Source organism: Culex pipiens, chromosome 2, assembly GCF_016801865.2.
Source record: "Culex pipiens pallens isolate TS chromosome 2, TS_CPP_V2, whole genome shotgun sequence".
NCBI lineage: Eukaryota > Metazoa > Arthropoda > Insecta > Diptera > Culicidae > Culex > Culex pipiens.
Window position 1 is genome coordinate 19,854,838 of NC_068938.1, and position 26,389 is coordinate 19,881,226.

At 37.9% G+C, this 26,389-nt stretch overlaps 1 protein-coding gene and 1 pseudogene across 6 annotated transcripts in view; both read left to right on the plus strand.

Annotated features, from left to right (window-relative positions):
• Positions 1–26,389, plus strand: part of LOC120432460 (uncharacterized) — a 219,040-nt gene that overhangs the window by 173,704 nt on the left and 18,947 nt on the right. For 5 of the 6 annotated variants that reach the window (XM_039597677.2, XM_052708432.1, XM_039597676.2 and 2 more), the window contains 6 exons: positions 6,819–6,910; positions 14,479–17,187; positions 17,247–17,548; positions 21,140–21,279; positions 21,456–21,515; positions 25,857–25,962. In XM_039597677.2, coding sequence (XP_039453611.1) covers positions 6,819–6,910; positions 14,479–17,187; positions 17,247–17,548; positions 21,140–21,279; positions 21,456–21,515; positions 25,857–25,962 — 3,409 coding nt within the window. The remainder of the gene's footprint in view (positions 1–6,818; positions 6,911–14,478; positions 17,188–17,246; positions 17,549–21,139; positions 21,280–21,455; positions 21,516–25,856; positions 25,963–26,389) is intronic. The other variant, XM_039597680.2, reaches the window with a different exon arrangement.
• Positions 2,117–3,193, plus strand: LOC120432445 (40S ribosomal protein S2-like; annotated as a pseudogene).

A 26,389-nucleotide genomic window follows, 5' to 3' on the forward strand; every position in this document is an offset into this window, starting at 1 on the left:
TAACCCAGCTCGTCGTCGTCGTCGGTCCAAATGAAAGTGAATGCTCAAATATATCCCGGCAATTTTCGAAGCTGCAGAAAAAAAAACAGCAATTTCTTCCTATTTCACCGGTTGAAATTGCCTTTTAAGCGAGCGCCACTTGGCAGTGCTGCCAGTTCCTTCTTCCGCAGCCGAGATGAAGTGGTCCCTTAATTAACGGCTTGAACTCTGGCCACCACTTGACCCAAGTGGCTGGCCAGCGCTAAAGAAACAATCGACAGCTTGATTGCATCCGGACTTGGGGGTCGCGCCTTTACGAACGGTACAACGATAGCCATATAGTTGAGGTATTACATCGATTCGCGTTTGCAGATTTGTTAATGAGCAAGTTATGGCCACAGTGGCAGGTGAGAATGGGCAGCACAAATTTAATTACCCCCGCTACTGTGCTGGCTAACGGGACCCATTGAGTCCTCCCCATAGCTGGAGCTGGAGTTAGCTAATCGAATTAGGCACGGAACAGAACTTCCCGAAACCCCGAGTCCAGAAGAGTAGTGTTGTCATTCTGCGGTAAACGCATATGTCGAACCCGGGGTTGGCAAATTGAATTAACATGAATGAAACACACCCCAAGCTTCGAACCGGTTGTACCACCGAGGACCGGTGGTCAACTTCGGAATTGTCGAATCGAACTTTGAAATATGAAATAGCCGGTTTTCGGTGCAGGCAAGGTCCTAGGATTTGCGTGGCCGGCGGTGACGCGGCTTGGCGTGGTTTGAGGGTGATTGTGTTTATTTTCTTCAAAACACACAAATTTTAGCGGCCCACACCCCCTTTTGCCGATCGGTGTCCGTTGCAGGGGGATTGACATGTGGGGACAACAGTGGCCACACCACTAAGTTATTCCAACTGACCAATGTAAATAGATGATTTAGTGGCGTTTGTTTGGGGTACTAATCATATTGGCTATAAATTATGCATATTTTATTACTGCTTTGGAGTCAAAGTATGTTGTACGTTCTAGCTTTAATTTCCTTTTAGACCGTAACTCTACGGAGTTCTAAGATGGCCCAGAACATTTCAACATGTCAGCAAAGTAACCATCGTAGGTCACTGAAGCTACTTGAGGTTATATCGGTGGTGAATACATGCTTACTGTTAACCATGTTGACATCCAGCTCGTAAATTCAGGGATTTTTCGGATGTCCCCAAGCATTTCAACAAGGTTACACGAAAAAAACATCAATTCCCAAAATCGCGAATTAAGTTCATGAATGTTAGAACCACGAAAATATATTTACGTTTATAGTGCAAATGCACCATACTTCATGACTGTGTGAATATACTGGTACAAACCAAGTAGATTCAGGCTAGACAATCAGGTGGTATCTCCAGTGCGTTTTTGGATGACCCAAATCAAGTATCAATTGTAGATTACTGATCCTACCTTAACACTACACGGAAAGAAGGTTTATCGTGAATCTTACTAATTTTCGGTTAAAAACCCTAAAAAATTGGTTGTTTTTCCAACCACGATTTTTTTTAGCTGGAAATCCTAAAAAAAATTCCTGGATTTGACAGCTGGATCCAGGTCCTAAAAATGATAAATCTAGCTAAATTTTTAGTAAATTTTACTAATTTGCAAGCTGGAAAAATGCTGTCAGTCTCAAAAGCTGTATGTTTTGAGAAGGTCTGTTAGCTATTTTAGCTAGATTTTATGGTATTCTTGCGCGTTTTCTAGTTAGTCCAGCAATTTTTTTTACTGTTTCAACCATTTTCTTTGGAATAATTTTCAAAATTTTCCATTAATGCCACCACAGCGGCCTCTTGGCTGGTATAGCTAGCTTTTTTGCTGTTTTTGCATGTATTTTGGTTAGTCTTACTAGTTTTTTTTAGCAAGATTTCAAAAAAAAAATCATTTTTGCCCAAAAAGCTGCTCGTATTTACCCAGCCTTTTGGCTGGTTTAGCTTGTTTTTTCGTTGTTCTTGCTAGGTTTTTTGGTTAATTAAGCTAATTTAGCGATTATTCACACTAGTTTTTTAAAAATAATTTTCCAAAAAAAAGGCGTTTCTGAGTTTTAAGACTAAATAAGTGCTTTGGCCTAAGTACTATTACACGGTTGAATTGCAATTTACCTCCAATTTTTGCGGTCCAAATTTTCATCCTTTTCTCACGCGCTCAGCTAAACTCTGGTGATCCGACGTACTGCGAAGAGGAGCAGGAACCAGGTTCGTTAAAGATTTGGGCGGATTTGGCGGACGCAGCTCCAGCCCGTGGTGGATTCAGAGGAGGATTTGGTTCTCGCGACGGTGCCGGTGATGGCAAGATCCGCACCCATGGAGGATATGTACCTGATGTACTCGCTCACGATCAAAGAGTTCGAGATCATCGATTTTTCCATGAGCCGCTCGCTCAAGGACGAAGTGCTGAAGATCATGCCCGTCCAGAAGTAGACCCGTGCCGGTCAGCGTACCCCCTTTAAGGCGTTCATCGCCATCGGTGACTCCAACGGCCACATCGGTCTCGGCGTCAAGTGCAGCAAGGAAGTGGCCACCGCCATCCGTGGTGCCATCATCCTGGCCAAGCTGTCGGTCATGCCGGTTCGCCGTGGTTATTGGAGTAACAAGATCGGCAAGCCCCACACCGTGCCCTGCAAGATCTTCGGCAAGTGCGGTCCGCTCCTGGTGCGCCTCATCCCGGCTCGCCGTGGTACCGGCATTGTGTTAGCTCCGGTCCCGAAGAAGCTGCTCCAGATGGCCGCGGTATCAAGGATTGCTACACGCTGACGCGCGGTTTGACGACCACGCTGGGTAACTTTGCCAAGGCTACCTACACGGCCATCGTCAAGACGTACGCTTTTCTGACGCCCAATCTGTGGAAGGACCTGCCGTTGGCCAAGACGCCGTACCAGGAGTACGTCGACATTCTGGAGAACACCAGCAAGACCGGCCAGCGCATAATTGAGCTGATTACGGCGAATAAAAACAATTCAAGCGACCTTCACGGGTAGTGTTTTGTGGCGAGAACTTCAAAACTTGGCAAATTTGCGCGCGGTTTACTTTTACGATCTTTTCGAAGCGTCGTGCGTCGATTCGTTCCCGACAGTTGCAACTTTGGTGGCTGTTAAATTTACTTACATTACAGTCGTAAATGACAACAATCACTGCAAAACACTTTACAGAATCACTTAATTTCACTTCGCGTCACAGCACCTCACTGTTTAATTCTTTTTGCGTTAATTTACAAAACATACAACCACTCAGGATTCAAGGCAAACATGAACTGACAAGCGAATCCGTGAGCTGTCATTTCTACCTAATTTGTCCTTAAAATTTAGATAAAATTTAACTAAAATAGGAACTCTTTTAGCAAAAATTTTACTGTCAGTGGAATGCAGGCAGTCAGTTGCTGTCAGCAGAATAGCAATCGGTGTTCCTAAATTTCAACAACAATGGGTCCTGAATTTTTACTAAATAATTAGCTGGTACAACTAAAAAAGTTGTGTTTTAGCCAAAAACGAGCCAGCTAATTGCGATTGTTAAATTCACGATGGAACTCCTTTCCGTGTAGGGTTAGTGAAATTTCACGATTTCGCGGACAGCGTGAAATCTGCGAAATTAGGCTTTTTCCGCGAAATCCCGTGAAATTTTTACGGTACTGTAAAGTTAAGCGAGTGAATACCCTGGTTTAGTTACTAATATAGGGTTAGTGATTTTTGACGATTTCGTGGGCAGCTTAAACTTTGTGAAATTTATCAATTTGCTCAAATCATTTTTTTAATAACAAATTATAAATATTTGATCCATAAAGACTATTCAAGTAAATTTTATTAGTTTTCAATTGAAAAACTTGATATGAACCACTTGAAGAATTGTTCAGTTTTTTTCCTGTTTTTTAGAAACTTGCTAAATTTAGTAATATTTTCATTCGTTGTTATAAACATTTTGCTGCTATTATTTGAAAGGTATTGTTTCAATAGAAATTATAAATAATCCAGATTTGTTTTATTCAAAATAAAATGAAAAGTTTTTTTTTTCTTTAAAGTCATCTTTTAAAAACATTTCATTTGAAAGTAAAAAAATACTCCGTTTTTGTTTCCTGTTCTCATTTTGAATTAAAATTTCGATTTCGTTGCAAATTATATTATTTTTGCCTATTGATTTTAAATTAAGTTTTTGATAAGTGAGATGAAAACTTTAAATAATATATTTAATCGACTAAGAAAATTTAAATTATTTTACTCATTTTGGCTGAACAAGATTATTTAATCTTGCTTTGAAATGAAATTTAATAAAATGTAAAATGATAAGACAGATCAGCAAATCAGCGAAAACTTTTTAGCTTTCCTAGTCGAATATTATAAAAAGCAGTTCAGTAAATGAGAAAACGCATGCTCTACATTTTATTTCAAATTTCAAAAAATATCCATAAACTAGATGGAAACTATTTTGAAAATTAGGAGATTTTTTTTGTGTCACGTTCAAATTTTAGTTTTTTTAGTTTATTAAATTATTATATGATGAAGCATAAAAAGTAGTTTCTGTGATTTAAACATAAGATTTTCAGAGTTTTTTTTAAACATTTTTCACGTTCCGCGAAATTTGCGTGAAATTTGGTGTTTTGAAATTGAGGTCCGTAAAATTTGCGATTTTCGAGCGTGAAAAATCACATGCCTATTTAATACCTAAAAGACCATGCCCCCTTAGAAACAATTTTTTTAAATGTAAAAATTCATATCTCCGGTTAGTTTCATCCAACTTTGATGAAACTTTCAGAGCAGGTTCAGTTTAAATGATCTTTGATCTTTGAGTTGGGCCTGAATTTTGGATTGTTCCGGATTTATCGCAGATTCCCTTGGTGTGCCTTTGTTTTGGCCAGTGGGGTCACTTTATGGTTACTCAATATTATCTGCAACAGTATGAAGTTATAGAGTAAAAATTCTAAATAAAAATCAGAAACAAATCATCCTATGAATTTACGGCATTTAATGATCCCTCCAGAAAGCCCCGTTACCTCCGGAACCGGTTCCGTAGTACAACCGTGGGGAACAAAATCTAGAAGTCACGGAAATATGTCATGCTACATGTCAAAAAAAATCTAATGGCACTGGGAAGTTGATTACCACCCGTCAAAAGACTGTGCTAGGCCATCCGGACACTTTGGCCACCTGGAACCGGTGAATCCGGAACATGGTCCATGGTAAAACAATGTAAATGTGAACAATTGTAAGATTTTTTAGGAATACCAATTTTCAAAACATTTGAAACAACCCCCTCACAGTTTGTTTACACCGATCAGCTGCTTTCGATAAACCTATTAGCCAAGTTGTAACCACGTATCGCTAATGATCACACTCCGTGGGCGCACGCTTGGAACGTGATTTGATTACTCGTATCCAGCCCCGTTGCGGCGTCGGCGCTGATCATCATCCTCTACACGTGACTCCTAATCAAGGCTTTTGCGTCGAGTTCACTTGATTGATGCCGCGTTGATCTCCCCTGTGGGCTTTAAATTGACAGTCAAAGGGACCCCATAACTTAAGATTTGTGTAAGATTGCTCACTACCTGTCAATTCATCGCGCAATTTGTTACACCGTTACAAGAGCCCTTTCACTGCGCGTACAAAAAAAAAAGAGAGTCCTTTCATGGTGAATTTCAGCGTAAAAAGAGGGCTTTGCTTGCTCCCATATATTATGCTGCATTACTCCGCGTTCAAAAGCCGGGCATAATACAAGGGGGAACATGTGAAAGCGATGCAATCCAAAGGGAAAACGCCCCAAAGGCGATATGGTGTGGCATGAATGCAGCAGGGGGGAGAGCCTTACAAGTTACGGGAGGGACCATACTGGAGATGAATGGGTTACAACGCCAAAGTGTGTAGCGGGAGCTGCCATCGTATGATGTTGACAGTTGACACGGTGTATCCAACTTTTTTTTTTGGGAATTTATGAAACTAGTTTGAAAGTTTACCCTAAGAGCTCTGTTCTATTAGAAAGAGCTTCTTGCAAAGTTCTTTGTCATATAGGTCATGTCTGTTTCATAGCCACCTGCAACTTCAGATCAGAATCTTGGTAGAATAATGTTGAGTTCTGATAAAAAATATGAAAAATATATTTTTTTTTTTGGTGATGTTAAAAAAAACTACCTTCAGAATAACGATAATTTATTTTCAAAAAAATGTATTCTGTCGTACCGTGACCATAAATCCAACCTCCGATGTTGTGGATTTAGTGTAAACATTGGCAAGCATGCATAAAGCACTGCAACAAACCAGCAACCACCCAGACCCTACCTCAACCTGCTTGCTTGTCTGAAACTAGGTCGCCCCAAAAGCTCGACCGTATTTCAGTGCGGCGGTCGACGCATGTTCGGCGGCTGTTTCGCACCACCCTGTCTGGTGACCTTTTCCAGGGTGGGCTGTAAAGTTAACCATTTTCCATATATACAAATAAAATGGGCACACACACTCGGTGGCTAAACTAAGCGTTTTATTGCGGTATTAGCGTGTTTGGTTTGGAGGGAGAGAGAGAAAAAAAAATCGTGAAGAAAAGCTCCTTCTACTTTGCTTTTTTTGCTGAAGTTTCTTCAACGCAACGGTAGCTGGTGAGGCCCCTCGTATGGGCTTTCAATTTATTCAAATTTAGCACTTTCCTTACTTGGGCTTCCGCCCCGAGACGCAACGTAATCGATCATACGTTCGATAAAACAAACAAAAAAATGCAGAAAGAAAGGTGTGGGCGTTATTAGCTGGAAATAGTCTTATGTAAACGTTTAAAAATGTGATGTTACTGCGTGTATGATTTAATGCTAAACTGAGTTTTATTTTCTTTATTTGCAGATTAAGCTGAAAAAGATTCTCGGCCTGACAGTATGCAGCAACGCAGGCCTCGATGTCTCGTCCACAACAGGTGTTCTGGCATATCCAGCCGGGTAAGTGTCACTTCTAAATGATTTTGAAAAAAGTTGATTTATAAATTGTTAAGAAAAGTTCAAAAATGTTATAATTGGAATAATAAATAAAACAAATTATGCTGGATTTTGAAAATAAGATAATTGATGAATTTAAAAAAAAAACTAAATTGATAAATTGATGAATTGACAAATTGATAAATTGATACATTGATAAATTGATAAATTGATAAATTGATAAATTGATAAATTGATAAATTGATAAATTGATAAATTGATAAATTGATAAATTGATAAATTGATAAATTGATAAATTGATAAATTGATAAATTGATAAATTGATAAATTGATAAATTGATAAATTGATAAATTGATAAATTGATAAATTGATAAATTGATAAATTGATAAATTGATAAATTGATAAATTGATAAATTGATAAATTGATACATTGATAAATTGATAAATTGATAAATTGATAAATTGATAAATTGATAAATTGATAAATTGATAAATTGATAAATTGATAAATTGATAAATTGATAAATTGATAAATTGATAAATTGATAAATTGATAAATTGATAAATTGATAAATTGATAAATTGATAAATTGATAAATTGATAAATTGATAAATTGATAAATTGATAAATTGATAAATTGATAAATTGATAAATTGATAAATTGATAAATTGATAAATTGATAAATTGATAAATTGATAAATTGATAAATTGATAAATTGATAAATTGATAAATTGATAAATTGATAAATTGATAAATTGATAAATTGATAAATTGATAAATTGATAAATTGATAAATTGATAAATTGATAAATTGATAAATTGATAAATTGATAAATTGATAAATTGATAAATTGATAAATTGATAAATTGATAAATTGATAAATTGATAAATTGATAAATTGATAAATTGATAAATTGATAAATTGGTGAATTCATTATGACGAAAGTTTGAATAACAAAATAAACAAATTGATTTAATGCTACATGATACTTCCATTGTTTTTATGTTTGTTTTCAAGCTTCCGTGGCCGTAAGGTTACGGGTTTCGCCTTGTAAGCGGAAGGTGATGGGTTCGATTCCTGTCTGGCTCGGCAAAGTCAGATCCCTTAAAAGAGTAAATATGCTCACTGGGAATACTGACCGGTAGGGGATGGGTTTCAACTAGCGGCGTGCTGGGTTTCCAATCCAGAGGTCGCGAGTTCGATGCTCGTACCGGGATGATGAAGTTTAAAAGAAAAAAAAAGAAACTCAGTCTCGTATTTTTTATAACTTTGCCTCGTTTTAACGATTTTTTGAAGAAATACATTTGCATAAAATTTAAAGGAAATTTGTTTATAGCTTTTAACCAAAAATATGGGAGATAGACGAGTAATCATAATAATAAAAATAACATAATTTAATATTTAGTTTATTCAGGTTGAATAAATATGTTTTCGTGGGTTAATGTAAACAAGTTTTAAATTTGGTTTAAAAAAACTAACTAAATATCAATCATTTCCTAAAAGAATCCAACAAAGAACTTAAACATGTTCCTAAAACTGTCAATAAATTAATCCATTCACCCCGATCGTGTTCTCTGCCTAAAGCAACAAAGCACAGTTTAGCAAATACACGGCCAGAACATTTTTGAAATTTATAGTCCTCCATTTTCGGAAAGCTTCTTGCAAGAAACAACACAAACAGAACAACTATAGCAATTTGCAATTTGCCTCTCGAAGAGTCGGTTGGTGTCATCTCGGTGCGGCAAAGCGCTCACCCAAGAATAGTTAAATGTCCGACAAATCGAGCGGCCAAGCCAAGGTGATTGCGAGGGTGTCCGACGCAGAATACACCACCACCGTAGGCTTCCTGATCCAATCTTTCCAGGTCATTGGCGTCAAGTGTCGTCTTCTTCTGGCCAATGAAGAATGGTCTTGAGCATGCCTACGTTGGACGCAGTCACAGCAACAACCAAAGAGTGGCATTATCTAACGGCGTGTGACTAATCGGAATTGAACGCAAACTAGGCAAATGCGTTGACCCAACAAAAGAGCATTTTCGGTAATTGGTCATCACGAGCGGCACGCCGTGTGTTCGCTCCTTTATGGGGTTTTGGTTATGATCTAATACGAACGACGAGCGCGATTTATAGCCAAGGCGCCACAGCTTAAACCATTTGTTGTTCGAAGAGAGTTTAGCTGCACTTATGAAGTTTTGTTGCCCACCAAGATCCATCCATCTCTCGAGTAGTTTGGCCGAAATTGGCCGCGAACGATCTCAACGTCGGAGTGCGATGATGGGCTCTTCTGGCGGACTCTCGAGGCTCGTAACCTTAATTTGGGCTTAAACCTACAAGCGATTTGCATGGGTTTGATTTTCACAAGCTTTGTACTTTTCGACTTCTTCGACTTTTTCTTTTTCTCAAAGCTTCGAACTTGAAGCCACAAAGTCTCGTTCATTCAGTGTACTCGAAAGTCACCGTTGAACCGGCGCATGTGTTCGGGGGCGTGTTGCATTCGGGGCACGTTGCTGCAGCGCGAAGATCTGATCTTTACCTTGACAGTTTTGTTTTACATATGTACGTGGGTTTTCACTCTACTCGCAAAAATCGAAACCTGAACAAGTGTAGTGTAGTGTCGGTTTGCAGAAGAAAGCTTCGAGCGATGAACAAAGATTCAAATACACGGCATGCAATAAACTGCAACTAAATGTTTTATGGTTTTCGGAATGTGACACAGAAATCAACTGAATATTTATGAAAAAATATTTTTTTAGAAAGCTTAGGACGTGAGTGGACTAGAGGTCAATTTGCGTACAAATAAAATAAATAAAAACATTTGTACGGTTGTCATCGTTACATTCTAGGCTTAATTTAAAAAAAAAAAAAAAGAAATCGGAGATTTTGTCTATTTGTCAATTTCTAACTATAAAAACGGCCAAATATTTTACGAGATATCGCGAGTTGAAAATCAAGTTAAAATCTCCAGATTTTCGTAAATATGTTATTTTTGATTTGGATGTAACTTGTAATGTTACATGTTGTAATGTTTAGCCAACTAAAAAGGCAGCTAGAGTTTTGATTTTTGGAAAAATCTCAAATAAATCTTAAATAACAAAATTTCAAAATTAATGGATCGATGCAAGATCAAAAGGACAATCAATCGAAAATGACATTTAAAAAAATATAAAAAGGTCACCGTTTTCAAGTGAATGCTTTTAATTTCTAAGGCTTTAAAATCGATTCAAAAATCAGGGAGCAAAAAATTTTTTTTTCAAAATGCCTGCTTCAAAATTTTATAAAATTTTTGAGTTTAGCTGATAATTATTTAAATGTATTCTCCCGCGTTTATAATCTTTTCTAATATGTTAAAGTTCGTTTGAAAATATTTTCATTTTAGTTAGTTTTCGATGTAGAAGGTTTAAACAAAACAAGTGTATAATGCATTTTCCAACAACTGTTTCATAAAAATGTTGAAATTTTGGCTTGTTATTTCAATTTTAGTATTTTTATATTTTTTAAATCGATGATTTTTGGCCCTTTCATAAAGTTATTCAGAAATTTCAGACAAGTTTAATTTTTAATCTTTGACAATCGAACCAAAAGTTTCCGAGATAACACGATTTAAATGAGGAAAACTCATTTTTCACAAAATTTAATCTGTATATCAGCAACTAGCAGTCCGATCATTTTTTTTCCTGGAATTAATGTTATATAACTGGCTATAATATAGAAACTGCAAGTTTTACAAAATAAATTGCAACGCTTGCTTTTAAAATTATTTTTGATTTTTTTAGCACATTTTAATTTTTGTTTTTTCAAGAGTAATTTTTTTAGATTCATAAATGTTTCAAAAAATATATCACCGTGAATGTTTTTTTTTTCATACTTCTCTGTGGTCTAAACCAAAATTCACTATAAATATATACAGTCAAAAAAATCAAATTATTCGCTCTACAGCATTGCCTTGGCGTTCTCGATTGCGAGATTCCTACTCGAAACTAGGTGTTCGAAGGCTTGATTGTTGAGGCAATTGCAAACCTCTTTTTACACCTTAGCTTCCATCCACCCCGGGATTCGAACTGATGACCTTTGGATTGTTAGTCCAACTGCCTACCAGCGACTCCACCGAGGCAGGACCCAGAGAGACGACTCCTCTGAAAGCCTCTGAAAAAATTCACCACGAAAAATCGAATCACAAAAAAAATTTGTCTCTTATATTTGATTGTCGTGCTAAAGTATGACCCCTAAACTACGCTAAAGTGATTAAAAATCTTAAAATGGAAAATGGCGGCCAATGTAGTGGTAACGAAATATTGAAAAAATACATTTTATTATTTAAGGGTGCACAGCAACGCAGGAAGTTGTTGTTTTCTTATTCCAAAATTGTCAAACTTACGGACCCAATCCTGCAACAACGGGATTGTAAAATTAGCCAAACTTTGTTGTAAATTACTTTGTGGACAGTACTTTAGGGGATGAATAAAAAATATTTCGATAGTACCCGTAATTTTGAAGATAGTAATAAGTCTGTAATAAAAATCTGGGTGCAAAAGCTCTGATTGATGTGCACCGTTAATAGGCAATCAACTATTCAAATTTAATTAAAATGAGGTTGCAGAACTCGAATTTGATGTTTAAAACAAAAATAAAATAAAACGAAAAACTTTTTTTTCCTGATTCGATTATCCGAAGTCTCATACAAACCTTCGGATAATCGAACTTTGTATAGTCGAAACTTCTGATAATCGAGTCTGAAATATAAAAAAATGGTTTTAGGAGTTTTTTAGCTGAGCAAATAAACTAATTATCTTAACAGTTTTTTTTAATTAGTATAATTGTTTTCTGAATTTTCTTCGTCATAATCCACAATGTTGCTGAAGATACCAAATCGATAAGAAAATCCCTTCACGAGGTACTGATTTTCATTTATTTGACATTTTTAAATTACATGAAATCGCTCAAATAATACTTGCAAGTTTCTTTGAACAAAAAAACCTAGAAAGTTGTCTGTATCTCTGCAATATTTAACCAAGAAAAAAAAACTGAAAAAGTTAGACATTTATTTTATAAAATAGAAAATATCACTAAACTGTAAAAACTAACTATAATCAAATGATTTTTTCATTGGGTGTTAATGACTTTTCTCTTCAATGACGCCTTCACCAAAATAAGCACATTTTCGTCAAATGTCTGTTATTCTGATTTATTGAAATCGATTACCTCCGCCATTGACCACTCAACAACCCGACCACGTCCGCCCTAACTGGTGTGTCGAGGTCCCTCACCTTCAAGATTCACCTCACCCTTTTAAATGGATTTCGCACCTTCAGGTGTCTCCAGCTGAGACAGCAGCTGGCCAGGGGTCAAACCTTCGGAGAAGACGTGATGACGGCATTCTGCCGCGACTGCTCATCACTCTCGATCTCGCCTCGTTGATCTTCCAAGGAGGGGGTGACGACGACGACGACGACACTGTCAAAATATCGTTCCGCCCCCACGCCTCTGCCGGGGTTTGAAAATGACCGGTTCTTTTCCATCAACGCGCGATAATAGTTTATGTAAATTGAGTTGTGTATTTGCACGGTGAAGACTGCTGCTGCGCGCGCACACGATTATGAATATTTTGTAAGTTTATTTTTCCATAATATTTGCCCAGAATCACGCATTGATGGAAGACTTTTTTCTATCAACTTGGAGTTTGTCGAGTGGGTCTTGCATAACGACTTCTTCTCAGCAATCTTTGAGGTTAGCCCTGAAAGCTCCCAAAAAAGCTCGTGTTGAGTTGATATTTGCCCCGAATGGGCTGCCCTTTTCAAACCTCGCTCAGGTGTAGGTGAAAAATGTTGTAATTTATTGACCACAACCATCGCTCACTCGCTGGAATAACTCCATGATGGCACTTGGTACAACTATGTTTTTAGCACCTGACTGCTCCATCCAACCCAAGTACAATTGGCACCGAGCCAAACGTGACACGTTTTCGTAGATTTGCTGCCTGCTGCTGCTAATGAGACTCTTCGTACTCGAACACGTCGTTGCCCAAAGGCATCTACACAGCATGGCCGGCCATTCCAGCTGTAAAGAACATATGCTCGGTAAGAAGAGTTGGGCGTTTTGCCACCTCCGAGGGGCCGCTCTCGTTTAACTCTGGTGACCTACAAACGAGCTCGTTTGCTGGTTAGGACGGGGAGGGCTAATTTTGGAAATGAGAAATGTGACTCATGTGACGCAAGTTGGGGTCCAACTTCACATTGCGCGAACCACTTTGGAGGGCCAAGTTTCACCTGGTTTGGGCACCGTTTAGCGGGTATGAGACATGGTGCAAAGTTATGTTACCTTTTGGGCTCGTAGGAAATAAAGTTGATTTTTTTTGAGAGTTGATGTCAAAATAGCCTACACTAGGCCGTCCCAAAAAAATGAAAAGTTGTCAAATCTTTGGTGCTCACCCCTAGAATGATAGATTTAAAAATTTAAAGCTGAAACCAATGCATTCAGCTGAATGGAAATTTTACGGAGATCATGTGACAAAATCACATGTTTTTTCATGAAATGTTATTAACAAATATCGTTTTTGAGCGAGCAAAATAAAAATATCCAAAATATATGCCTTCTCGTTTTTAATCATAGTAGCCCATGTTTTATGCTAAAAACGCTTATGTACTAAAATTTTGAAAATTCGTCACTTTTTGTTCACTAAAATACAAATATCTCGGCTTTGCGTGGACATAAATTGAATGTTAAAAAAGCAAAATGATCTCCGTAAAATTAGGCCATTAGGCTGAATGCATTAGTTTTTGCAAAAAAAAAAATTGGCACTTTTTGGGGAGCGATTTTTTATTTTTTTTTTTAGCTAGAAAATACAAATTTTTCTCCCTAAAACGCCCTACCATGCCCAAACACAAGCTTTTATGGACTATGTCTTTACAAGAATTTGTTCAGGGGACACTTAACTATAACTTGAAGCCCAAGGCGACCAAATTTGAATGATTTTAATATGATTTCTGAAAGATACTCGAAAAATGCACTTTTTTCATACAACCTCCGCGCGCGAGTTGTAAACCATTTTTGGGAATTTTTTGTTGTATGGAAACATTGTTCCTGACATCCTAATCTGTCGTTCTAGGGGTGAGCACCGAAGATTTGACAACTTTTCATTTTTTTGGGACGCCCTAAGCCTACACCCATACCAAACTCCGCCGACATTCAGTAATCACCAAGTTGTAGGCAATTGTTCTCAGCTATTCTGCCAACAAATCGTCGCTTATGTGCTATCTTGTGTCACGTCTGCTGTAAAAACATAGAACGTTTCACAAAATAGCACACCTTTTACCAATACAACTATCCCTTCTCCTTATTTCCTTCGACATACCGCATATAATGATATCTTTAAATAACTCGAAGCGTTTGATACGGTATGTCCACGCATCCTTCCTCCTCATTTGATTCTGTGGAATGTGTTCCGTTCACGAAAGGGTTGGTTTGGTAAACAAAATTCTGAATTTGAGTTGGGCTGCTGTAAATTAAACGAAATATCGCAGTAAAACCCAAAATTACTAATTGACGTTTTTCTTTTCGCTCTCTTCCAGATGCACCGTGGTCCTGTTCAACTCGAAAAAGCTCAGCCAGTCCTTCCTGCTCAACACGGCCAAGAAGGCCATCACGGCGGTCGCGTACTCCCAGTGCGGTCGCTACCTGGCGACGGGCGAGTGCGGCCACAACCCGTCCATCAAGGTGTGGGAGCTGGACGTGAACGGGAACTCCAGCTACGAGAATGGCGCGGCCGGAAGCATCGTGGCCGAGTTTTCCGGCCACAAGTACGCGGTCAGCTGTGTGGCGTTTTCCCCGACGGGGAAGTATCTGGTGTCGGTGGGCTCGCAGCACGATAACATTGTGAACGTGTTCGATTGGAAGGCGAATCTGAAGATTGCGTCGAACAAGGTGACGGCCAAGGTTGTGGCGGTGAGCTTCAGCGAGGGTGGGGATTACTTTGTGACTGTTGGTAATCGACATGTCAAGTATTGGTACCTGGAGGGCAGCCGGAAGTACAAGGAGCCGATTCCGTTGATGGGTCGGAGTGCGATTCTGGGGGAGCTGAGGAACAATGACTTTTGTGCGGTGGCTTGCGGGAAGGGCGAGATGGCCGAGAGTACGTACGCCATTACGAGGAACGGGCATTTGGTGGAGTTCAACGCGCGGCGGCTGCTGGACAAGTGGGTCATGTGCAGGACGAACGCGGCGAATTGTATGGTGACGAGTACAAAGTATATTTTGGTTGGGTGTGCGGAGGCCATTGTTCGGGTGTTTAACGCCGAGACGCTGGAGTACATTACGACGTTGCCACGGACGCACTTTTTGGGGGTGGATGTGGCGCAGGGCGTGCACATCAACCACATGATGTCGACGCCGCAGAATGCCAAGTATCCGGACACGATCGCCATCGTGTACGACGAGAACAGGTCGAAGGTGACGTGCGTGTACAACGACCACAGTTTGTACATCTGGGACCTGCGAGATATCCGGCGGGTCGGGAAGAGCCACTCGTTCCTGTACCACTCGGCGTGCATCTGGGGAGTGGAAACTGTGCCATTTAGCTATCTGAAGAACAACGTGTCGGACACGCTGCCGTCGGATAGCTTCCTGACATGCTCGTCGGATGACACGATCCGGGTGTGGGACATTGACAACGGAGAAAGCAACGAAGTGTATCGGAAGAACATTTACAGTAAGGAGCTGATGAAGGTGTTGTACATCGATGAAGAGTTGAATCATATCAAGGATATGGACAATCCGATTCACAATACGGAGAAGAACTCGAGCTACGATGGACGGAATGGGGTTCGGTGTATCAAGATAAACCCGGAGAATAACCAGTTGGCGACGGGTGACCGGAGTGGAAATATACGGATCTATAATCTCAGTAATCTTAAGCTGATAACGACGATCGAAGCGCACGACTCGGAGGTGTTGTGCCTGGAGTACACGAACGAAAAGATTGAACGAAAGCTGCTGGCCAGTGCGAGCCGAGATCGGTTGATCCACATCTTCGACTGCGAGGCCGGCTACCGGATCCTGCAGACGCTGGACGACCACTCGAGCAGTATCACGTCGGTGCGGTTCATCGGCACGGGCAAGCAGTTCCAGATGGTGTCCTGTGGTGCCGACAAATCCATCATCTTCCGCAACTTCCAGAACAATGTCTTTCTGCGGGGCAACAACTGCTCCGGTAAAAATACGCTTTACGATATGGAGGTAGATAGTAACTATAAGCACATTCTGACCGCGTGCCAGGACCGGAACATCCGCGTCTACAGCACGCAAAACGCCAAGCATACGAAAACGTTCAAAGGGTCGCACTCGGACGAAGGCAGTCTGATCAAGGTTAGTCTAGATCTGAGCGGTATCTACATCGCGACTTCCTGCACGGACAAGACCCTGAGCGTGTACGATTACTACTCGAACGAGTGCATGGCACGAATGTACGGCCACAGCGAGCTGGTGACCGGCCTCAAGTTCACCAACGACTGCAAGCATCTGATTTCGGCCAGCGGAGACGGTTGCGTGTTCGTTTGGCAAGTCCCCCATGACATGATCGTAACGATGCAAGCCCGCCTCTCCCAACAAGCACTCCGATCCGGCCACCAACCAATCCCTCGACCTCTCTCCAACCCATTCGCCGATGCCATCCTGGAACACCACCAACCCGGCCAGGAACAGTTTGGATCGCCTCCAAACAACCTCTTCATCGAGGACGCCCCCGTCACTCCGGGCTATCGCTTCTCCGACGTCGGCCAACTGCCCCAATGGGCCAAACGAAAGCCAACGGAAGACCAGTCCAACTCGCCCGTTCTCGGCAGCAGCCCTAGTCAGAACCAACCCTTCGGTGGTCCACCAAAACCACGCGGTCGCTGGGGCCAAAAGGGTCAGTTTGACGAGGCCCTAGATCTACGAAACATCGTCGACAGCCCGCTCAACACGACCTACAGCAGCGAAAAAGCCGCGCTGCACCACGCCAACAACAACAACACCCCCACTTCCGGGTACAACAGCGGCAGCTCCAAGGACGTCTACAGCAACGCGTACCTCAGCGAGGACAGCTCGATCGACAGCGGACGCGAAAACCGACGGGACGTCACCTTCCTTCACAAGAAAATCTCCGAAACCAAGGCGCTGAACTCGCTCAACTCCGAGTCCAACACCGAGCACGACGGGGACGTGGAGGACATTTCCGACGGCGAGCGGACCAGTTCCGAGCACGGAATGGTGTACTACCCGACGGCGGCGCCGTCAACGCCAACGTAAGCTTATAACCTCAAAATGTGTAGAACCTCCCAACTAACTAATAATCTTCTTGCAGAGATTTCAAAATCAACGAGATTGACGTGAACGAGCTGCGCAAGTCGATCCGGCGACAGAAACTGGAAAAGCAGGGCCTTAGCATTGCGGTGCAGCTGCAGATGCAGAGTGCGGCCTCGACGGGCACGGGAACGGGCACGTCGGACGACGAGGACGAGGGTTCGACGCCGAGCGGGGACAACGCGGACCGGTCGCTGGCGTCGACGCTGGGGGGAAGCTCGGAGAGCATCCCGCAGCAGACGTCGTCGACGTTCCTGCAGGCGGCGCTCGACGGGCCGGCCAGTTTGAGCGATAAGGAGAGAGGTAGGATCAACTCTAGAGTTTTTTTTAAAAAAAAAAAGGTCCAATAAACCAAATTTTCAGTTTTTGCTTTTTGGGTGTTTTTGAAACCGCCTTGAGTCAGGGGTATTAAAAAACACCCAAAAAGCAAAAACTGAAAATTTGGTTTATTGGACCTTTTTTTAAAAAAAAAAGCTCCAGATCCTCTTATTCCGGACTCTCGCAAACACAACGAACACGATGGCTCAGCTAAGGTGTTGTCTGTGTATGTGCAGTGTGACGTACACATGTTAACTTGTCGTTAACTATCAACCGAACCCTTTGAGTACGACATCCTTGACGACATCCCAAACGACATGCAAGAGGAGCCTTTTCTAGAACTGCAACTTCTTTCTTCTTCTAATTATTTTTCTAAGAATACACACACTTTCAACCAATTCACATAAACGATGTGCCTATTTTTCACTTTATAATGCATTAAAAACGTGTGAGAATGGAGCATGTCGCACATTCATCGCTATTCACATTTTCCACAATTTCCCACTTCTTAGACAATTTTGCAGATTATTTCAAATTTCAACAGACTTTTAACTACAAGATTTGTCACCACTGCACAAAAGCTCACACAGCAAGAGAGAGAGCGAAAGCTTCCAATGACTTTCTGTCAAATTGACGGCTTGTAGGAACGGCGGAAATGAAACTCAGCGAAAAAGCTCCGCGCACAAGAATCAAAACAAACCCCGCATGTTATAACAAAAATTGCCCGAAATGATTACAAGATTGATTCAAAATTATCGAAAAACACACAACTTTTGTACCGCGCGTTACGAACTATCTTGTCAACACATTTTAAACACTTTTTATTGCCAAAACACAATTTACGAACAATTCGCGGAGCAACTTGACGTCCGACCAGCTATAACCAGTGCTGCCAACTCTCCTCATATATTTTTAATTTGTCATTTGACAACTAATCTTTCATTCCTATATTGATAACCTGGCAACCCTGTTCAATGCTGTGCGCACTTGAGAAATATTTCTTTTATTATTATTTTTTTTTGCTTAAAACTTATTATAGGAAGCTGTCATAAACATCATAAAATAAAACAGCTTTCAATCAACATATTAAATTTTATTTTCAAAGATTTGCTAAATTTATTTAATTTTTTATTTATTTTTTAAATTTTCTAAAATTCTTAAATCTTAATACTTCAAAAATGGTTTAATTTATGAAATTATTTTTTAATTTAAATTTTTATTATATTTCATATTTTTTACTAAATTTGTTGAGTATTTGACAACCGTGCCTAAAACTATGAACATTCAAGAATAATTTCAAATTAGCTGAATAAGTTTTATTTTAAAGACTTAGTCATTTAAAAGGTTTCTTATATTTGCCTTGAAGGTTCTACCAACTCTGTCTAAATCTATCGGGTGATTTTTTATTTTTTGTAGTAATATTTGAAATTAGTCGAAATATAGATTGTTTTAACGTTCTTTTTCATATATTTGTAATTTTTATGAATTTATAATTTCTTTCACTTGTAATTAGAGCGTCCAATTTCCCGTCCCGGGAAAAAAATTCTCGGTAATTCCCGGGATTTCCCGTAAAAAAATATTTCCCGTTTCCCGGGAAATTTATAAATTTCCCGGGAGTTCCCGAAATTCAAGAGGAAGTATACATTTTCTTAATATTTTTGGATCCATTTTTTAAAAAATGCTCTAGAAAAAATGGAGAAACTCAATTTAATATCAAGATTTATTTCTGATAATATTGGTTTCTGAAGCAACTGGATATAGACCTAGCTTAATGAAAATAAACATTTTTTTTCACAATTCAGGTAAGCTTTTTGAAGAATAATTGGAAACAGAATAAAGAATAACACTAGTTTACGTTTTTGTTTACCATGATTTGATTAGATGAAAATTGAATTGGTATCATTAAATATTCCAAATAGGTGTTTGCAAGAAGAATTACTTCAACTCGCTTAAAAAAGTTCAATTTAAAGTAAATGAATTATGGAGCACTGGTGCGAAGAGTGGTAGTGGGATGATGACAATTTATCGTATAATTTAAATCATGTTTTCGTTCTATAAAAATACGTTTAACAGAAGTCAATTATAAACCGGAAAACCAAAAGGAAAAAAAAAAAAAACATTAAAAAATCATTGAAAAACAACTTTGTATTGTTTGAGAGGTGCCCGAAAAATGCAAACATGGATTAAAAACTTGCTCCAATTATTTGAAAACATTGAGTTGTTTGAAGTAAAACAAACACGAGAAGTTAGATTTTTAAGGAAAAACTTAAAAGTTTAACCATTTTGTTCAAAAGCTGACATCAGTAAAACTTGGTTTAGAGTACTTATTTGTTATGAAAAAAAAATCTGAGTGATTTTATTCGTTTCAACTTAATGTGTCAAACCATACTTTCTCAAACTGGTCACAAAGGCATTATTGTAGGATTTGAGCTTTAAAAAAAATAGAAAAATATACATTTTCTTGTAGTTGTATGAATTTTTACATGCAGTCAAGCTATTAGTTCAGCGATTCTCAACGTTCTTCTAGGCTGGTACCCCCTGCCATGTAAATCAAGTAGGCCCGGTACCCCCGTTGAGAATCGCTGTATTAGTTGATCTTTATACTTATTTTAACAATTAAAGTCGCTGTCCTATTCAATTTTGGTGCAAAATATGATTCAGAACTAAAATTAGAGCAATTTTCAATAATTTTAAAATTTCCCGGGAATTCCCGGGATTTCCCGGGAAATTGGTTGAAAATTTCCCGTTTCCCGGGAAATTGGTAACCCCGGGAAATTGGACGCTCTACTTGTAATTCTATGCCTATGAAGTGGAAACCATTTCTGTTACTACAAACTTGATTTTTTTTCCTTATTAATTTTCATCAAATTTATCAAACATTACAAAAAATCTGGTAATCCTGTTTGAAAATATAATGTAAATTACAAAAAAAAAACTAGTTTAGATTTTTGTATGTAAACAATGTATTCATAATTGTTTCATTTTTTATCGCTTAGATTTTTATCCTATATTTCTACTTAAAATATTTAATTATAAATACAAAATTGCAAAGTTGTCACAATTTTGTTAATAATTTGAGACATTTTCTGCAATAAAAAGAAATGTGGAGCTTGAATTTTAATGATCTGGCAACCACGTTAAAACTAAGAATACTAAAGTGAAAGTTATCTAAAATTTCAAAGTTATTTTAAATTTACAATGTAAACACCATACACACTACACAGTTTACTAATGGTCAGTCTTCATTTACGGAAATTTGCACTATGAATGTTTAACAAGCTAAAGTTCCCTTTAATTTCAGCAAATTTTAAAGGAAATTTACACAAAATTGTTGTAGCACAGTTTTTAGTAATTTTGAATTAAGCGAGGTCCTCACTACGACTACAAAGTTATGGTAAAATATAAACTTTATAAAACTTGCATTTATACTAACGCAGGTTTACCTGGTTTCAGAAAAAAAAAACATTTTAAAATATGTATGAAAATCACATTTAATAAAAATGGACAAAATGTCTCTTTTTTTGCTTAAAATTTTAGAACAGTACCATTTCCTAACGATGATTCTTTACTTTTTAGTCCAAAGCCGCAAAAGCCTCAGCGCAATGCACAACAACAACGACGCCAAAATCACCACCAGCATCTCCAAATCGTACGCCAACAACAAAAAGGAAGAGTTGATGAAGGTCATCAACGAGGCCAAAGCCAAGCTGGAAAATGTAAGTATTTCGAGTGATTTTTCTTCAAAATTTCAAAATTTAACTGATTATTCGTTTGAAAGATCATTCATTCCCCTTTTGCGCAATCATTTATTCAGTAAAATTTCATTTAGAGATTTGTATTTGTTGTTTCGTGTTGAAAACTCATCCAGCCTCTTTCCCGTTCATTTTTCTAGGGGATTCTAATTCATAGTAAGCGTGACGTAAAATACTCATTAAATCTAGTTCATTCTAAGGTGAGAATTAAATGTTACTGTACCACGTCACGTCACGTCACCTTGATAATTGTTAACAAGTTTTAAACCAAAACCCATTTTGCCTTCTCATCAAGTGCTGAACTAATAATCACTGCTGCTGCTGCTGTTGCGACTACTTTTACCAGCCTCGCTTCTAAATGGGAGATTAATTTCTCTGTCTGACATTTGCTCCATGTTCCACTTAATCCCTCTGCGTACTAAACGGAATCGATTTGTTGCACGTTTTCAAAATTGTACGTGTGTACTACACACTACTCAATTGCACTTTGTATGTGTTTACGCCACGAATATCAATCAATCCGATTTGTTTGGAGCCACCACCATGTCCAAATAGTGCCTTCTGGACATGATGGTGCAATCAATCTTGTTGTTCACACTTGCGCTGGCGTTGTCCGTGTTTTGTATTATGGCACAACCTACAAATCAATGTGTTTTTGTGTGTCGTCGATTTCTGAACAGCTTCTATCGAAACTACATTCTTAGAAAGTTTGAAAAGCAACAGAGAAAAGCATTTTTTTTCCTCTCCATCGAACCATAAATTATGACCGCAAAGCTTTCAACACTCACTCCGGCGACCTTCTGGCCAAGGACTTCCATCATCATTATCCTGCCACCCTCTAACCTCTCTCTGGAGGGACGAGCTTTCAGCTATCCATAATTTAACCACATCTATGCCCAAAACTACTCCCCTTCTCTTCATATGTGCTTTCCAATCGGGCGAATTCATGTTGTCACACAAAAGAGTTGCGGACCGCAAGAATACTGGGGCGCAAAAATCGTTTATCCCGTTCCATAAAATCCCCCATCAGGGACATGATGATTTATGGACGACTTGGTGTACATTCGACATCGGTGAAGCGAATTTTTCGTCTCTTGTTGAGATTCTGAATAGATTTGTAGGAGATTTGTTTAAAAAAATGTGTTGATAAAAAAGGCAAATCCAGTTCCTTTGAAAACAGAATAAAGAAAAAATGGATGGAAATAAATTTTGCAAATAATAGTAAATGCATTTAAATTTTATTAGAATTTGAGAATGCAACAATTTTTCCCTACTGTCTGACATTTTTCTCGGAATCAACAAATTCTTTATAGGGGCAGGGGGGGCAGAATGGACCATGGGGGCAGAACGGGCCACCCTTGGTTTTGGGCTTTAGAATGGATTTAGACCAACTGTAAGGCAAGGGTCTTATAAAGGACGTCAAATAGCATCACCATACCGAAAACGACGTTTGAATTCATTGTATTTTTCGAATTATGAGCAAAAATGTAAATTTATTGAAAAACCACGCAAATGTTGTTTATTTCGAGGTTCTTAAATAAGCTTTCTGAAAAGTTGGATTGTTTGAAAAAGTTTGCTCAATGCTTATAACGTTACTAGATGTTACTACCAAGGTATACAAACAACAACGGAACCTTAAAATCATTTAGAGGCTTGGTGGTGGAAGTGTTAAATTAAAATCCACTTGGGGGCAGAATGGACCACCCTTTTCCTGCCTTATAAAAACAATCAAAAGTTAAAAAATTTGAGCTAAATGGATTATTTCACTCCTGGTAGCTTCACAAATCACGTTTAATGCAACAAAAGTTGATTTTTTAGTTGTTTCGACGCTTAGTTGTAAAAATAGTGTCTTTTTTCGACATATTTACACTATTTTCAAAAATCTTTGTTTTTTTAAGTTACTATTTTTATAAAAGTGATCAAATTTCATGGAAACTATAATGGAAAGGTCCCTCAAGTAATTTCTTGTTCTTGTTCTTGTGGGTGGTCCATTCTGCCCCGCACCCTGGATAATGAGTCCAAAATTTTTTTTTTAAAGTGGCTCAAAAATAGTTTTAAGTAAAAAATGTCCATCAACCAAGTATACAACATTGAAGGGAACATTCCAAGGCATAAGCCTACTACACTGGATTCATAAATTTTTATGTTTTTCTATGGTTTTTGGTGCATTTCCCTTAGGCGGTCCATTCTACCCCCCCAGCCCCTAATCATGAAATAATGTACTTTGGACTTAATTATTTATTATTACATTTCTCTTTTAAATCCTGGTTAATAAAATGTGGGTTATGTAATTTTTAATAATTTTTACCACTTTTATTTAATCTTTTTCATAAAAATATTCAAATGTGTGAATTTTACAGCGATATTACAAAATCTAAAAAAAAATCACACTTTTTCAAAAAAACATGGATTTCCTAAGTATATAGGACTTTTTGAAAAATAAGCGAAATTTGTGAGCAATACATTTGATTTTCAATATGAATTATTGTTATTGTATTTTTCTTCATGAATAACAATTAAAACAATTTTTGATTTAAACCGTTGAAAAAAAAATTGTATTACAATATTTCTTAACAAGAAATAAAAAATAACGTTTAGAAAATTTTTAAATTACAGACAACAGTTTATAATGATGTTTAAAAATCATGGAACTATAAAACTGTTTGAAATTAATTAAAAGAGAAGACATAAAATTAAAATAACTTGGAAATTGTGGACCACCCCTTAGAAAATAATGTCTGAAACAACAATATAACAAAAAAAATGCATTTTTTTATATTTTGAATATTTTTAGATGATTTTCATTACTTGGCCATTTTTACGCTCATGGTCATAAGTCCATATTATGTACATTTTCATGAATTTCATTTATCTATTTCCTTATATTTGAATTGCATAAAAGTTTTGAAAACTGTTATTTTTTTAAAATAAGCAATGACATAATTAGTTATTTTAAATAACACTTTTATGAAAATGGTGTGTTCCGCCATGGTGTCAATCACACGTTAATGAAAAACTAATATATAAATTTGCTTGAACATTGATAAAAAAATAATAAAAATGAAACTAAAGAACATTATGAAAAAAGGCACAGAAATATTTGTTTTGAAAAACTTTAAATCTAAAAAAATATTTAAAAAACTTTATTCCGCTTGATTTTGTATATGTGCTAAACTGCCCCTGATTGCATAAATGTCCCATATGCATTTTCATCGATTTCGAGTTATTGATGCAGTTTGGTTCAAAATTGTGTGCTCTTTCGAAAGAGCCTATAACATCCAGTACTTTGTTCTAGATATCAGGAGGAAATCCAGTTTTTTCGCGAAAATTTAACACGTAGCCTTATGTATGTGACAAACTTCAAATGCGTTTTTCTCAGCTTGCTGTTTTTGCACATGGGACATTTATGCGAACATGGGTAGTAAAGTCCGTCATACTCCGTTTAGAATTTCGCCAAGATTTTGTAAAGTATCAAAAATCTACACGAAAAAAAAAACAAAAATCATTTTTTGGTTATTAAATTGGATTGGATTCAAAAAGTACTTTTATATTTTTTGATAAAATGTTCTGTTTTTGAGTTAAAGCCATTTTTAGGTTAAATTGGATTTTTTACCTTTTTGAAATAGGTTTCATTCTCGTCCATCTCAGCAAAAAATACATTTAAAAAAACTGTGAAAATTCTCTAATTTTTTGGACCGACCTTTTGGCAATATTATTTTCGCAAGGCTCTATCTCAGGTTCTGTGACAGTCATTTAAAAAAAGGTTAATTTTCTGAGGATTTCGACTTAAAAATGGCTTTAACTCAATTTTATAAAAAAATGAAAAATTACTTTTTTGCAATTCAGTCGTGAAACTATTTACTCTCCCTGTCATTCTGAACGACGAAATGGCATACTTTTCGCTACCAAAAATAACAGAAACGAAAAGTAATACTTTTCGATACAATTTCTACTTTTTCGCACTTGTTTCTAAAAATAATACCTTTCAATTTTGTTTTGATTTGAGTGGTGAATTGAAAAATTGTGGACATTTGACATAAATTCCATTCAAAGGGTGTTTTCAGATTGTAAAAAATGTTTCAAACATTATTTTTTCAGCACTCGTCGTATTTATACAACTCGGTGAACCTCGTTGTGTAAATGTGTGCTGAAAAAAACTTCTTTTTGCAAAATCTTAATGGAAACAAAGTCTTCAAATCACTTTAAAAAATATTTAATTTGTGTTCTACTTGTTATTTCAAGACTTTAAAGTCTATTCCCTTTCCACGTCATTATTCTTGTTTCTTTTTGAACCTAACTAAAATTAAATATTCAGAAAACATAAAAAATTATGCTACGACATTCCTGTATCGCCTTAATAATGTTCCTCATTTTCTTGCGTAAACTTTTGATGTCTGCTTTCTTCCTCAAACACAACGCGCGTTGCTGCCCCGTCCAATAAACTTATGCTCCGCGCCATAATTCACAACAAAAGCTGCCAACGACAATGATTCTAATGGTCCGTTTCCCAACCCCATCTATTTACCTCTCTCTCTTTCCAGGTTGGCTACCGTTCCGGTCTGCGCGCTAGTCAAAGTATATCCGATCTAAGTCACTCGATGAGCCCGGCTGGTGGCGCTACCGGCCTCGGTCGGATGCAGCGGTTAGGTGAGTTGGTCCTTGCAATATTTATCGGAATACACACAGAATATGGTGGTGGACACTTTTCAAATCATCGCTAATAACACAAACTCTGCTTAATCTCATTGTTTTTTTTTTCTGGGCTTGATCTTTGTTTTCGTTGATTTGGTTACTAACCCCCGTTTCACCAAAGCGATCTGTAGATATTACCATGGTTGTGGACTAACCGTTGATGCCGCGGGCGCTGAACAAGTTGAGCACGCTGCATAAGCCATTCTCATCCCTGTACAGTATTCGCAGCCTAAGTTTTCCGCCAGTCACAGTTGTACGTTAGTGTAGGGAAGGTTCCATGCCAACATGAAACACACACAAGTTTTTCCTTTTCTTTTGAGTTGTAATTTTTTTTGGGGGGTTACAAATCGAAAGGCACTGAAATTGCTCTCTATTTTCTCGT